Source organism: Schistosoma haematobium, chromosome 5 (genome assembly GCF_000699445.3).
Source record: "Schistosoma haematobium chromosome 5, whole genome shotgun sequence".
NCBI lineage: Eukaryota > Metazoa > Platyhelminthes > Trematoda > Strigeidida > Schistosomatidae > Schistosoma > Schistosoma haematobium.
The window spans coordinates 13,572,013-13,586,329 of record NC_067200.1 but is presented as its reverse complement, the minus strand read 5'-3'; the positions used below and the strand labels follow the sequence as shown (position 1 = coordinate 13,586,329).

The window sequence follows — 14,317 nt, the reverse complement described above, 5'->3', positions numbered from 1 at the left end:
GGAATCGAAGCCAGAACTAATAAGTCTCGTTGAAAGAACTTTAATAACAAATAATTCAGTCAGTATCCAGTGCTTCACAATGATATCTTGATTTAATTCAAGTCATTCTTCAATGAAGATTATCTTCATTCTCATTTTATTGACATCATAAATTACTTCATCTTCATAAAGGAGATAAATGTGTAGTGTTTTTTTTGTTTTACTGGAAAGGTTTTTCTTTTCTCAATGAATAACTAACTTACTTGTAAACTAATTTCTTTCATTCGTCGATCAACTTTTCTTAAATTCTTTTGAGTTTCACCATGTCTACGTTGTTCTGCTTCCAATTCTGTTTCTAATTCACGTACACGTTGTTCTAATTTACCCATTGCCTTACGACCATTTTTCATAGCACCTGATTCACTGTCTTCTAAACGAGCCATTAGTTCTTTTACCTTAATTAATGAAGAAAGAATCGGTTAAATAATTGAAATGATAATAAATCTGGAATTGTTATTACTGTTACATTGAAATATTAATTTAGATCACAAATGAAACAGTATAAATGTCTATGAAATAAACATCATATCCTTTGAAAACGTTAGTGTTTGTCTGAACTCAGTAATTCAATGAATAATGTGTTAGTGTTTGAAACAAAGATTACTGAGTTCGAGTCCAAATGTGAATGTCAACACTAGGATACAGGTATTTCCAGATGGTAAGTTTTCAAAACAAACAAAAAAACTGGATGAAACACAGGTCTTCAATTCCACTAATGGGACAAAGTTCAGGAAATCCTATAAAACTTTCACAAACAAAAATAATCTGGTACAGAATGCATAATGTTGGTGTTGTAACGTATGGGACTGCAGGTCTTTGATAAGCAGCGTTTATTTATCGATCGATTACAATAACAGTGACACGTAAACACGTAAGGACGACCTAGTGCCCTGATTGGTCTCGCTTCCCTGTCTAGCCCAGCCAGTTGAGTCTAGAACGCAAGTCACAGCCTCTGGGTTATGAATCATCATATTTCAAACATACTTTGTTTATATACCAACCAAGCATACCACATCGTACCATAAAAATAGAAAACAACATTTTGTACAATATTCAACGAGTGAACAGATATCGACCAATAGGAAATGTCCATTTAAAGTCCAAGGACACCATTGGACTTAACATCATAATTATTGGTCTATTCCTCCGCATCCACAACAGTTGGGACCCCAGAAAACATAATGAATGGTAACTTTGGGATCCTTTTATGGACCAATACTAAACGTATATTTCTATTGTATAATTATTAAATAACTAAACTATTCATATTCATATTCCTCTTACTATGAGCTTTATTTTGACCCATAAACTATTATTATACGTTTCACCATTCTTGAGTTATACTCAGTATATTGATTACTACCTCCCTCATTCACATTCACATCTGGCTAATTCTTATACAAACGTTGTTTCATATTATATTGGTACGTTGTGGTCTGTTTGATTGGTATATAAACTCAGAATGTTTGTAATATAACGATGCATATCGCAGAGGCTGAGACTTGTGTTCTGGACTAAACTGGCTGGGCTAGGCGGAAAGCAGGACCAATCAGGACTCTAGGTCGTTCTTACTTGTTTTACGCGTCTTTGGGCCGATCGATAATTTGCTGCCATCTAATCTGCAGTCACAGCTATAACACAAAAATCCTATTCTTTAATAATGAGACTATGCTAATTAGCTATTCTGCCTTTAGTTCAGTATAAAATTTTTAAAAACAAACAAAATATATCAAATAATTTCTTTACTTGTATTTCAAGTTGTTTTCTAGCTTTTTCAACATGTTGTGTATGTTCTTGTTCTTGACGAATTTCTTCAAATACACGTGCGCTATCAGCCATAGCTTTTTTAGCTCGTTCATCAGCTTGTTTAGCTTCATTGGCAGCTTCTTCTAAATCAGCCTAATAAAAAAAGCAACAACAAAATAGTAAAAAAATCAGAGAATTAAAGAGGGGAATGTAATCCGGGTTGGGTGAGGTTTAGTTACTCACTGAGTAAAATGGAAGATGATCGCACAATATATTGTGGATTGATTGCAGTTAGACATTACCACCGTTAGATGCTAGCACATTGATCTATAAATTAAGCATTTGTGCGCAAGATCAAAGGTTCAGGGTTCCAGTCTCACGTGCATGATCGTGGGTACGTACTACTGAGTTCCATACTAGAACGAAATGGCTGTCTATTGCTTTTCAGTTTTTAATGGTGGTCTAACATCGAACAGTTCATGATTTCAGTAAAATAATTAAGGTGTATACATGTAAAGCTATTAATCTTAATAAGATGGAAATAATATCTGTTACCCTTTGTTTCATCATCCCTCTTATTGACATGTCAAGCTAGCTGGTATGTAATAGTAGTTTGGGTAAGAGCCGAGCTAGAGATAGACAGATCAAGCAAATAATATAAATCTGTGAAGCTATTGACAGTTGATCTCTAAATTGTGATTATATAAGTCGACCTCCTTTAATGGAATACGTGTAACGACCGCTTTAATCAATGGTTAGAAAAGTTGTGTTATAAGACCTAAAATTACTTGTCAGTTTGAGTCGATTGCACTAATTTCTTATCATCTAATAAATCTTGAGGTAATTATCACTACGAAAAATGTTCATTCTTTGACTCAGTATGTTCTATTTGCATTTCATTCTTCATATGGAAATCATTTCATTCGTTCTTCTCTCCACTTCTCATCTTAATGGTTTTCTCTTAAGTCATACATAAGTAGTATGTAGCAAGAATTAGAAATAAAATGCTTACTAGTAGAAGATTGAAATAAAGAGAAGCAAAACGAAGAATAATCGAAACAACAACAAAATCGGAAAAAATGATGAGGTGTATAAAGGATGGAAATGGATAGGAAAAACATTACGCAAATCATCAAACCGCATCCCGAGGCAAGCCCTAACTTGGAATCTTGAAGGGATGTGGAAAAGAGGAAAGCCAAAGAACACATTACGTCGGGAAATAAAATCAGATGTGAAAAGGATGAATAACAACTGGAAAGAGCTGGAAAGGATTACCCAGGACAGGGTTGGGTGGTGAGAGTTTGTGGGCGGCCTATGCTCCTACACAAAGAGTAACAGACGTAAGTAACTAAGTAATAAAGGATAACTCAGAATTTTCGTATAAGTTAACATATAAGAATGTAAGTGAGCGAAGAATCCAGGTGGGGAAGACCACTTTACTGGTTAATGCAAAATTACAGAGTGTGTTAGTAAACAATGAAGACCTAACATTATAAATATCATTTGCATAGTTTTTATCAGTTGCCTCTTGCAATCTACACCACTCTTTTCTGTTGTTATTTTGATTGCTGTTAATTTTCCTCTCTCTTTTCTTCATTTAAATTCTTCACAATCTTTGGCTGGCAGGCATTTCACTTTTGATTGATGCTACATACCACTTATATCTATTAACATAAGTAGCATACACTACAAGTATTCAACCATTAAGACATTTTTATAATTCAGTTGAATCAAGTATTTTGTTGAAAGTGATTTGTGAAAACTGGTTTATTTTTGCAATTTTTATCTGCCATAGATTGATCTCATTTGGGATATTATTAAAAACTAGATATCAATGAACATCTCTCTCGTCCCAGTTTGAAACGTATCAGGAGTGATCACCTATGATTCTACCCGTGGTCGAACCCTGAATCTTCAGATCTCAAGCTGAAAACTTAAGTATTATAATCCTTTTAATCATCCCTCAGTGTTATAATTCTAACTTCAGTCAATTCGCAATAAAGCACAACGACTACTGCATGTTCTTAGTGACATCTGTCTCACTCCTGATATATCTGAAGTCAACTAATCACGAAAACTCACTGGTGGTACATCGCTGAGGAGTCATATACTAGGGCAAATTAGCTGTTCAATGCTTCCTTGTTTTTATTTATGTTCTAACTTAGATGACGAATCCTATAATGAATGCAATCTATATATTGTTACTAATACTTTTAGGTCTCAAGAGTAGTTGAATAGAGTCCAGACGTAAATAAAATCTATTCATCATTATTCACTAATGTTAGTTATTCTTAAATTATTTATTTTAGAAAAATAAACATAATCATTAAGTCTTACTTGCATAGCAGCTAAATCAGCTTCAAGTTTACGTTTTTGTGCAGCTAATGATGCAGTTTGTGTAGACATTTCTGTCGCTCGATCTGATGCTTCAGCACGTTCAGCTTCAGCTATTTTACGACTACGTTCAGCTTGATCTAATGCTATACGTAATTCATCTAATTCGCCAGCTAATACAGTTGCACGACGTTCAGCAGCTTGAAATTGTTCACGTAAATCATCACGTTGACGTTGATCATCTTCTAATTGTGATTGTAATTCACGTACTTGTTGTTGGAACTTTTTCACATTTTTCTCTTGTTCAGCTCTAGCACGATTTGCACCATCTAAACTAACTTCTAATTCATTAATATCTTGTTCAAGTTTCTTTTTTACACGCATAGCTTCTGCTTTACCCTTTGCTTCAGCTTCTAAACTAGCTTGTTGTGATTCCATAGCTCGTTGATGATTTTTACGTGTAGCTTCAAATTCTTCTTCTTTTTCAGCTAATCGTCGATCAATTTCTTGACGAATCTTATTAATAGACAAATAACAAAATATTTTAAAAAAAATGATATTGGGTATTAGAGAAAGTAAAAAATGGGGGGGGATCTCATCAATAGAAACAACTTGTTTACCAAAATCATTCAGGGATATTAGTTCAAAAGATGTGCTTGACAAAAAATTGGGAATTATTCCCAAATGTAACCATTGGATAATTTAATGAACAGTAAACTTAAAAAGGTGAATAGCAGAAAATGTGTTCAAAAATAATTTACAAACAATCTCCAGGGAAATATGTTTTCAATTACTCCAGTATAACATTATCGACTATTCAGCTACATGCATTATCCGTTGGTTTTATATTTTGTAGTACGTCTACTAACATGCATGAACTCAACAGGTAGTGCTTTTACTTTGATTTGTCAAGGTCAATATCATCAACTAATTCATTTTTGTATCGGTTGTTTGAATTTTCAGATTGATGTTTAGGACTGTTATTGATCTGTCTCTTATTGCATATGTATATCCTGAGAGAATTGCCTTAGGTAACGAGTATTATAAGCAAATATGGATGGTGTCTCAAGTCCCGGAGTGAACATCAACTCTGGGACACAGGTATATCCCAATTAAAACGAAACATGTATCTTCGATTCCACTACTAGCCACCATTCATCTTGCTTGTAATACTATCAATTATTTTCGTTCTGTCCTTTAAACATAGAAAGAAAGTGTAGCATATTTTTGATCGGTTTAGTTAAAATAATTATTGTGATGTAATGCCACTTGCTGTTACATAATCGAAATGACACTTAAATGAGATTGACAGTTCTATTTATACGTGATTATAATTAGGATGGATCATTGAAATGACTATTTAGATGTAATTGTATAAGTAATTATTTACAAGTAAAGTTTATTGAATGGACTTTAGTCATAACGTATAGGTATCAGGTTAGCAATGTTAAGTCGCTTCAATCTACTGTTTAGTGTTATAAATAATCAGTATTATGTTTAATGGATACATCTGATGTTTACAATTAGACAGAACTATGAATGTTCATTATGTAAAACAATGGTCTGACAACAGAAGAGAACAAGGACAGAGAGTAATTGGTATGGAAATGAAGGAATAGTCAATTCTGAGACATTTTGCAAACTAAGGAATTGAACGTACAGTTTTTACATTTCACCAAATAACTCTGTAATTTTATGTTAAAATATAATCGGTTGTCCCCACCTGTGCTCTCGTTCATAGCACTAGACCTTACTTTTAGATTGGGACTCGAAATCAAATACACCGAATGAAGTTGACTATGAAAAACGTTTTGCCCAAAGTTTCAATAGTAATCTCATGACAATAAGAAGTAAAATAATCTTTTTTAAACATTTATATTCTAGTTAATATTTAATGTGACAATATCAGTTGAATGTAATTTTCATCCTAAAATGAGATTCAGTTGAAGAAACGATTAGCTATTACATTCCAACTGTAATTAGTTTAAAAGTATTTGTGTCAGGTGTGAGGCAGTCACTCACCGAAAACAATCGATGATGGTTGCGGAATGTCATGAATCGATCGAAATTAGTCATTAGCACCGTTCGATTGAAGGTCCTGGATTAGACTCCTACGTGCAAGACCATGGATATGTACTACTTAGAAGTTCCATACTAGGACGAAACTGCTTCTACGTTTTCAATGGTGGTTTAACATTGATCGATTCATGATTTTAAGAAAAGTATCCTATTTTTTCATAACACTTGGAGGCTCCATTGACCAATATGTCATATATTTGCATTCACTGGATGTAATCAGTAAGAAACCCTATTTAGACGCAGGTTTCAGGTAGTTATCAATCTCATTAGTAATGCGTACCAGTAATGTTAATGGAACTAATGTTCCACTCTATACAATTGTAATCCGTGCTATCACTGACCTTCGCAGTCTGATAAATTTAAGTTCTGAATGACCTGTGAGTATAAAATGTATTAATTTTTTCTGGAATGATAACAGGAAAGATGACATGGAAGTTTAAAAACTTATTTAGGTGGAGCTTTATTCTCTGAGCTGGATTGTTTGATCGTGGAGCTTTCATTGTTCTTCTGAACAACATCATCAGAACAAACTTCGGGTGAAAGTATAGTGTTAAAATTTTGTCTGTATGAACATAAATTAGCGGTCAAACTATGTGACATATCCTAGCTTATATCAATGCATGCGGACAACTGTAAGCACACATTTGACCGGGAAAATGTTTAGACCTTGGATAAAGAGAATACTAAAAGTACCATAGGATTCTTAGAAGTTTGGCTTTCAGGTCAATCAACAAACACATTGAAATCGAATCAACCTATCAACCAATCAGAAATACCATAGACAAACATGGGACCAAGAATCAAAGTGATGAGAGATACAGTCAAGATCGAGGTCGACAGGACAGGCTGTGAGTTATATATAGAGAAATTCGAACACGTCACTTCTAGATGACGTTTGTGCTCATGACTTCGTTCAGAAGAACAACAAAAGCTCCACGACCAAAACATACTACTCAGCTAACAAAAGTTCATTCGAATCATCCACCGCAGCTACAAATCTTCTCCACTATCTCAGAAAAAAATTATTACTGCCTATCCTCAATAATTCTCTCTTACTTACTTGACTCATTTCAAGTTGAGCACGTTGAACCTTAGCTTCTTCTTGTTCCAATGCACTTTCAGCTTCTTCTAATGCAGCTTGTAGTTCCTCCTTTTCCATTTCAAGTCGTCGTCTATTTTTATCAATTTCATGTACTGAACGTCCACCTTCACCCAACTGTTCAGTTAAATCATGAATTTCATCTAATTATAAAAGAAATTAATAATTAAATCAAACGATAATTATTTCACTAATAACATAAATGAAATTAGATTGTACTAAAAATCATTAAGTTTACAACTCAGTAATTACGCTGGTACCCTAAAATAAGTTAACACTACGAAAACGTTATTTTATTCAGTAAAATCATGAAGATTGTTAAATTTCACAGTTCATAAAGCGAATTGACATTATTTAGGAAACTCCTGGAAACCGAGAAATACTCGACAGCTATTTCGTCCTCGTGTGGAATTCTTCAGCAGTTACGATCCATGCCTCCTCACAAACGGGGGTCGAACCCAAGACCCTCGAGTCTCATGAGGATCGTTTATTATTTAAACAACTAAGGAGGCATCAAGTGGTTCACATTATTGATCTTAAATAAGTCGCGATATTATGCAATTAAATTCTAATATCATAGGTGAGTGAAATTCATGACAAAATTTATAGAATAGTGTGAATACTGTAAATAGCGTCTTAAACTGCCTACATAATGTTTAATAGATAGTAAGCTATTACGATAACCTCTGATTTGTTTTAAAATGCAATCTTCCAATGGAATAGGTTATTTGCACAAAATTGATAATAAGATGACATGCTAAAGACACGGGGTCACTGCCTAATTATTCAAGATATCTTTGAGTAGTATATTTCATCAGAACAATTGTATAATTTTGTGAAGAACCATAAAGCCTGATGATGAATAGACAGTTTTTGTTGACTCCGTCAACTGAATGCTTGAAATCTTATTCATTTGTAACTAAGTGACAAATTATTTATACTAATCACTTGATTTTATACAAATTTTGTTACTGAAAAACGTTTCGTCCAGAAGCGAAGCTAAAGAGCTTCGCCTTTCTTCTTCTTCTTTCTCTCTTATTCTGTTTAGGTTAGTCTACTGTTCAGTACTCTTTGCAGTCAAAATTTATAGATCAGTGTAACTGATGATCTCGAGCTTTCTATATATTGTTAAATGAGATGTTAAAATCATTCATACTTAAGTAATAATGATAATAATAATCATTAATTAATATTATTTATCCAATACATAACAATCAACATACCACTCAAATTCTTATTTTCTCTACGAAGTCCTTCCATTTGCTCATGTACTTCTTCTAATTGAGCTTTTAATCGGAAGATTTCAGTTGATTGACCCCGTGCATCACGTTGAGCATTTTCTAATTCAGCCTATATTAACCAAAAAAAAGAATAACAATATCAAAATGATTATGAAAGAAAGGTTGTTATTGATGGTGAAGATTGTCGAATAATTTAGTTTATATCAATTATCATTGGAATTCAAGAATTGGTGAACAGTTATTCTAGTCGAATACTTGGCATATTACTATTGTGTAAGTCTATGATCAAATTGAACTGAGGATTGAAGCTAGACCACCATGGAAAACCTTGAAGCACTGGATAATCTTTTCGTCCTAGTATGGGCGGGGTCGTGGATGCGCACTGCTGAGGAGTCCCATACTAGGTTGAAACGGCCGTCCAGTGCTTCCAGGTTTCCATGGTGGTCTGGCTTTAATTGACTAATGATTTCAACCAGTGAAATTTCTAAAAATCTCCGCAAAACCCATTTTGATGAACTGAGGATTGTTTAATTTGAACTGAGACAAGACAGTTGTCTTATACTTCATGGTTTTATAATTCATTATGATCATCTTATAATGTACAGTGTACATTTAGATTTGACTGAATACTAAGTATAAGCTTCAACAGATTTTATATGTCTCAATTTTTAGTGATATATAACCTCCTTTTATGTTGTAATTTATAATAATCTGTAATGAATTTCAAGTTAATATGAGTTCTCACAAAAGATATTTATTGTCTATCAATAATTTACAGCAGTATAAAATTGTAAGCAAAGATAGATAGTAACTACCAGTGGAATCTAGGATTCGCGTTTCGTCCTATTTGGGGCTCGTCAGCTGGATATACCTGCATCTCAGAACTGATATTTCAAATGAAAATTGTTACCAAGATTCTAGGTTATCTAGTTTTATCTTTTCCCGGGTAATTCTTTTTTTAACAAAACCTTGAAGATGTTTTTCTGAATTCATATTTCTACCTGAACGTTTCTATCTTCTAATTGTTTGTTATCACTTTTAAGTTGAGTAAATTCTTCGTCCTACAATGTCTGCTACGTTTAAAGAGATTACGATATCACCTAAAACTGGCGAAAGAAACGAAAATCAGAAACATAACAACTGGACAAACTAAACAATTCCATTGCGCCTAGTCTTGATAACTAGAGAGAGAAGACCATATTCAGCAGTGAGAAAAGTATACTCCATTAGCAGTCGAAAGCACGAACGAACAAGAACACAACTCATGCGTATATATATGTAGTACAAAATGTCCTTAGAAACTGTCACAAAATAGTGTAGTAAAAGAGGAAACGAACCAATGACATTCAAGGTCCTTTCAAGTGAGAAAAACAAACAGAAGGTAAAAGTGAGTGCTTTATGCGCGAAAATGAGAAATTACAAAAATGAGACGTTTACCAATTGATTTCTGGATGCCACTTTTTGCCTTCGTTAAATATCGATTTTTCATTTATGCTACTGCTTCCTTTGTTGAAGATTATTTTCAAAAAGTTGTGTATATTAGTTACCGCCTTATCAAGTTTATGATAGATTCTGTTTGTATTAAAATAATTTCGTTTAGTGACTACCATAGGCTAAACCGAAGATCCAATCAATATCGTGTATCAAGATTTAGTTGAAACTTATCTCCAACAAATAAAGTATAAGCTCATCACTTCAGAAACTGTTTATTTGTAATATTATAACGTAATATAATCTACTGAACAGAATTGTAAATATATACTGAGTCACGAATGCTACTCATAAATCTTCCAATGAAACATTATTAATTCTTCTCCCTACAATATCACTTTCAAGTTTGCCTTGTGAAAGCGGTTCCTAAATAATCAGACGTTTAGATGTCAGTCTAGACATTAAACATTATGTGATTACTTAGAAGAGAAATATCAGATAAGTACTTATATGCCTTTTGTTCGAGATCCTGAAGGATGATCGATATACAATTCTGAGAAGTTTTATACAAAGAAGAAACAACTGTTAAATGATAGAAACTAACAAATATCTGTGATTTTATTTAGTTTCATGTAATAACTCACTTGAGAATCAGCATATTTCTTTTGCCATTCAGCTAATGTACGATTGAAATTATTTTGTTTACGTTCTAATTGACTAGCTAAACCATTAGCACGTTCAACATCAACCATTAAATCTTCTAATTCACCTTGTAAACGTGCTTTCGTTTTTTCTAATTGTCCACATTTTGATTTGGCTGATTCAGCTTCTGATTCTAATTCTTGTATTTTAGCATTCATTTTACGTTTTAATTCTTCAACTTCTTCAGAACGTACATCTCCACCACCGCCACCACGTGAACGTAATTGTTGTAATTCACCTTGTAATTTTTGTAATTGACGTTGTAAATCACCTTTAGCTGATTGTTCTTCTTCTAATGTTTCACGTAATGAATCTAAGTCACTAGTTAAATTACGTACTTCACCGTTTAGTTTAGCTTTCATCTAAATAAATAATAGAAAAAAGAATTATCTAAAAGAAAAATATAAGAATATCATTTATAGTACATTTCTATTTATGATATTTGCGACTTAAGGTAATATCCATGCAGTCCGCATAGGATGCACATATACCAATAAGAGATTGATCAGTTAATGTCCTTAACACATGAATGAGAAGATTCAAACAATCAATAGAAAAACTCATTATACTACATTTGGCTGGAAAGTACTAAATTAGATTAGATAAGAAAAGTGAATCAGAGTATAACTCAAAGTAGGTAAGGTTTAGGTTATCACAATGTATGAGATGTAGCTTCGGAAACATAATAACCTATCTTATCGTTTTTGTAGAATTATGAACCTATTTAATGCAAAATATCTATTTTTATCTTTCAATAACCCATGCAGTGATTATGATGAATATCACAATTATAAAACGTTGAAGAACTGCTTAACACCTATGTTGAATGAAAATCTGTTCATATCACTTTCAATGAAATCTGAAATTTGTCTATTTTTCTTGTATTGTTGGGTACTAGAAAAAGTGAATCCGAAAAATAGTATATGTCACTTTGTCTCACTAAATTCCATTGCCAGGATTAAGGCCTTTAAAAATACAGAATTGATGTGTCAAAACTACACGCCAAGAACTTGTGGATTTTCGACAATAAGTAGATAACACTTTAGCTATGTTGTCATTCTTATAGTTGGCCGATACTATCGGTAATCCATTGTTTTTTTCAGGTATCTCAAAATATAGTACACTTCAACATCATGAGCAATCGGAAATTGAAAACCGCCATAACGCTCCCGGTGAGAAAGATTACAACCAACGGAATCAAGTGAAGATCGTGTTTTATTTCGGGAAGTGATTAAAAATAGTAATGTGAACTATTGCATTTCGACACAATATTCAGTGAGTATATTAGTCCTTGTGAGATCTTAAAACCTTAAGCTAAATTGGGTGTTAGATAATTACTAGGGAATTATCAACGAATAGTAATTACCAGGCGGATAATCAGCAAATCTAATGCGAAACGATTGATTTCGAGATTTCTATAGTCAGTCTCACTGTTTTTATCACCTCAGTAACTCCCATATGAATACTACTCTAATTCAGTTGACCATTAGATACTTGTGGGTGATTATTCCTGTTAACTAACTTAAAATTATAATGTATTATCCATAATTAATTTAATAAACCATCATTATTCTTTACACATACTCGACTTTCATCTTCCAAACTATGACGTGCTTCTTCAAGTTGTGTACTGAGTTGTTGTTTAATTTTGTTCAATTGGCTTAATTGTGACTCAGCTTCTTCTAATTGTCGTTGTAATTCAGAAACTTCTTGACTGCTGCGTGCTTTAGTCGAAGCTTGCTCATTCAAATTTCTTGTAGCTTCATCTAATTTCACTGAAACTTCTTGTAACTGAGATTCTAGAGCCTTCACTGTTTTCTCAGAATTCAACTAGATTTTTTTCAATGAAAAAATGAAAGTAAACAAGATAAAATAAATTATATCAGATTAGGTTAAATGAATTCTGAATAGAATAGACTCAGTGATCTAGATATTAAATATTTACGCGAGAGATCGAAGGTCCTGCATTCGAGTCCCACGTGTGCGGGATCATGGATACGCACTACTGAGGAGTCCCAACGCTAAGATGAAACAATCATTCATTGATTCTAGGTTCTCAATTGTGATCTAGCTTAGATTAATTCATGAATTTAACTATTAAAATTACTTTAATCTCCACAAATCTCCATTCAGAATACAATTACTTATAAAAGTACAGAATAGGGATGAACCAATCAGAATTAAGAAAAAATCTATTGACCTTTATCGCGCAAAATTCAAATGTGTATGACGTTTTTTTACATCACATCGACTGAAAAATAGAAAAATAACTTTATGTAACGTTTGGAAAGTTTGTAATCATGACAACAAACGATGTTTAGTCACCATAATCTAAGAGAGATATTAACAATCGTTACAAATATCTAATAATTTCTACGTGAATTGTATCTAACATGTGAAACAATCATAATGTTAACACATACGAAATAAATTTGATCATCAAAAGAAAAAAAGGAGAAAAAACCACTTTAAAAGAAAGAATCACTGATCTACTTACTTTAGCTTTCATAATACTATCCACCTGATTATGTGCATCATCTAATTCGGCTTTGAATTGACTTCGTTCTTTTTCAGCCCTATGAATAGAAATAATTATAAATATACCAGTATAGAATATTAATTAAGATCATGAATTGATCAACGTTAGGTCAATATGGAAAACTTAGAAGCAATATACGATTGTTTTGTCCTAGTATAGAACTCCTCGGTAGTGCGCATCGACAACCTCTCGTGCAAGACTCGAATTCAGGGCCTTCGATCTCAGGCGCAAACGTTTTACCACTGGATCATTCAGCCGGCATTCAACAGTGTTAATGTTTAACTAAAATCAATCCTTGATATATTGTGCGATCATGTTCAACTGTCTTAGGTGGGTAACTGCTTTACATCCGACACGGTTGGACTCCACTAGTCACAGTTTCTCATCGCTGAGGAGTCTCATACTAGGGCGAAACACCCATCCAGTGTTTGAAGATCTTCAATGGTGATCTAACATTGATCAGTTCATGATCTCACTCAAAACTCAACAATCTTCACTATCCTATACTAGAATAGAATAATAAATCTAATGAATTTTTTATTATGAGAAATTTTGTAGAGATTATTAAATTTTCGGTAGTTTATTTCATGAACTGATATCTTGTTAAGCAACTATTTAAGACTAGAAAACACTGAATGAAAAGTATTGTAATTACAAACTATTATGTAACTCAGAGAATACCGAACAACCCAGGAGCTTTTTTTTCATACTTATTTCGAAATTCCTAATGATCAATGTTAGTTATTCGTATTCAATTAAGTATCATTAGTAAATATTTGGAGATAATTATACCATCCAGTATATTAGACAAATTATAGTTTAAAGTCAGAATAGCTTATTGTTGGGGACATTAGATCCCCAGAACTCAAGTGGGAAAAGACCTAATTTTGTAATTTTATTTAGAAAATTGAAATTTCTCTGGTTTCGCGCCAAAGGCGCTCTTGTCACCTTCATGTCGTATTTTCCACTGGGAAATATCTTAAATGCTATTGGTCCGTTGCGTCTTTTAGTATGCTATTTGGTAGTTCTCACCAAAGACGGTTTTGCACTGTATATATACGTTTTGAATTGTGTTTGTTGTTATCTCTCGTTTCTAGCTGTTTTGCA

General features: G+C 33.1%; 1 protein-coding gene across 1 annotated transcript in view; it reads right to left on the bottom strand.

Moving 5' to 3' along the window:
* MYH15 (Myosin heavy chain) overlaps nt 1-14,317 on the bottom strand; it is a gene marked incomplete at its 3' end in the record, with an annotated part of 76,185 nt that overhangs the window by 24,971 nt on the left and 36,897 nt on the right. Inside the window, exons 23-30 of the mRNA XM_051217536.1 lie at nt 13,169-13,247; nt 12,256-12,501; nt 10,614-11,033; nt 8,521-8,647; nt 7,259-7,440; nt 4,123-4,635; nt 1,786-1,938; nt 243-434 (exon numbers count right to left, since the gene is read on the bottom strand). Of these exons, the coding sequence (XP_051064949.1) occupies nt 243-434; nt 1,786-1,938; nt 4,123-4,635; nt 7,259-7,440; nt 8,521-8,647; nt 10,614-11,033; nt 12,256-12,501; nt 13,169-13,247 (1,912 nt within the window). The remainder of the gene's footprint in view (nt 1-242; nt 435-1,785; nt 1,939-4,122; nt 4,636-7,258; nt 7,441-8,520; nt 8,648-10,613; nt 11,034-12,255; nt 12,502-13,168; nt 13,248-14,317) is intronic.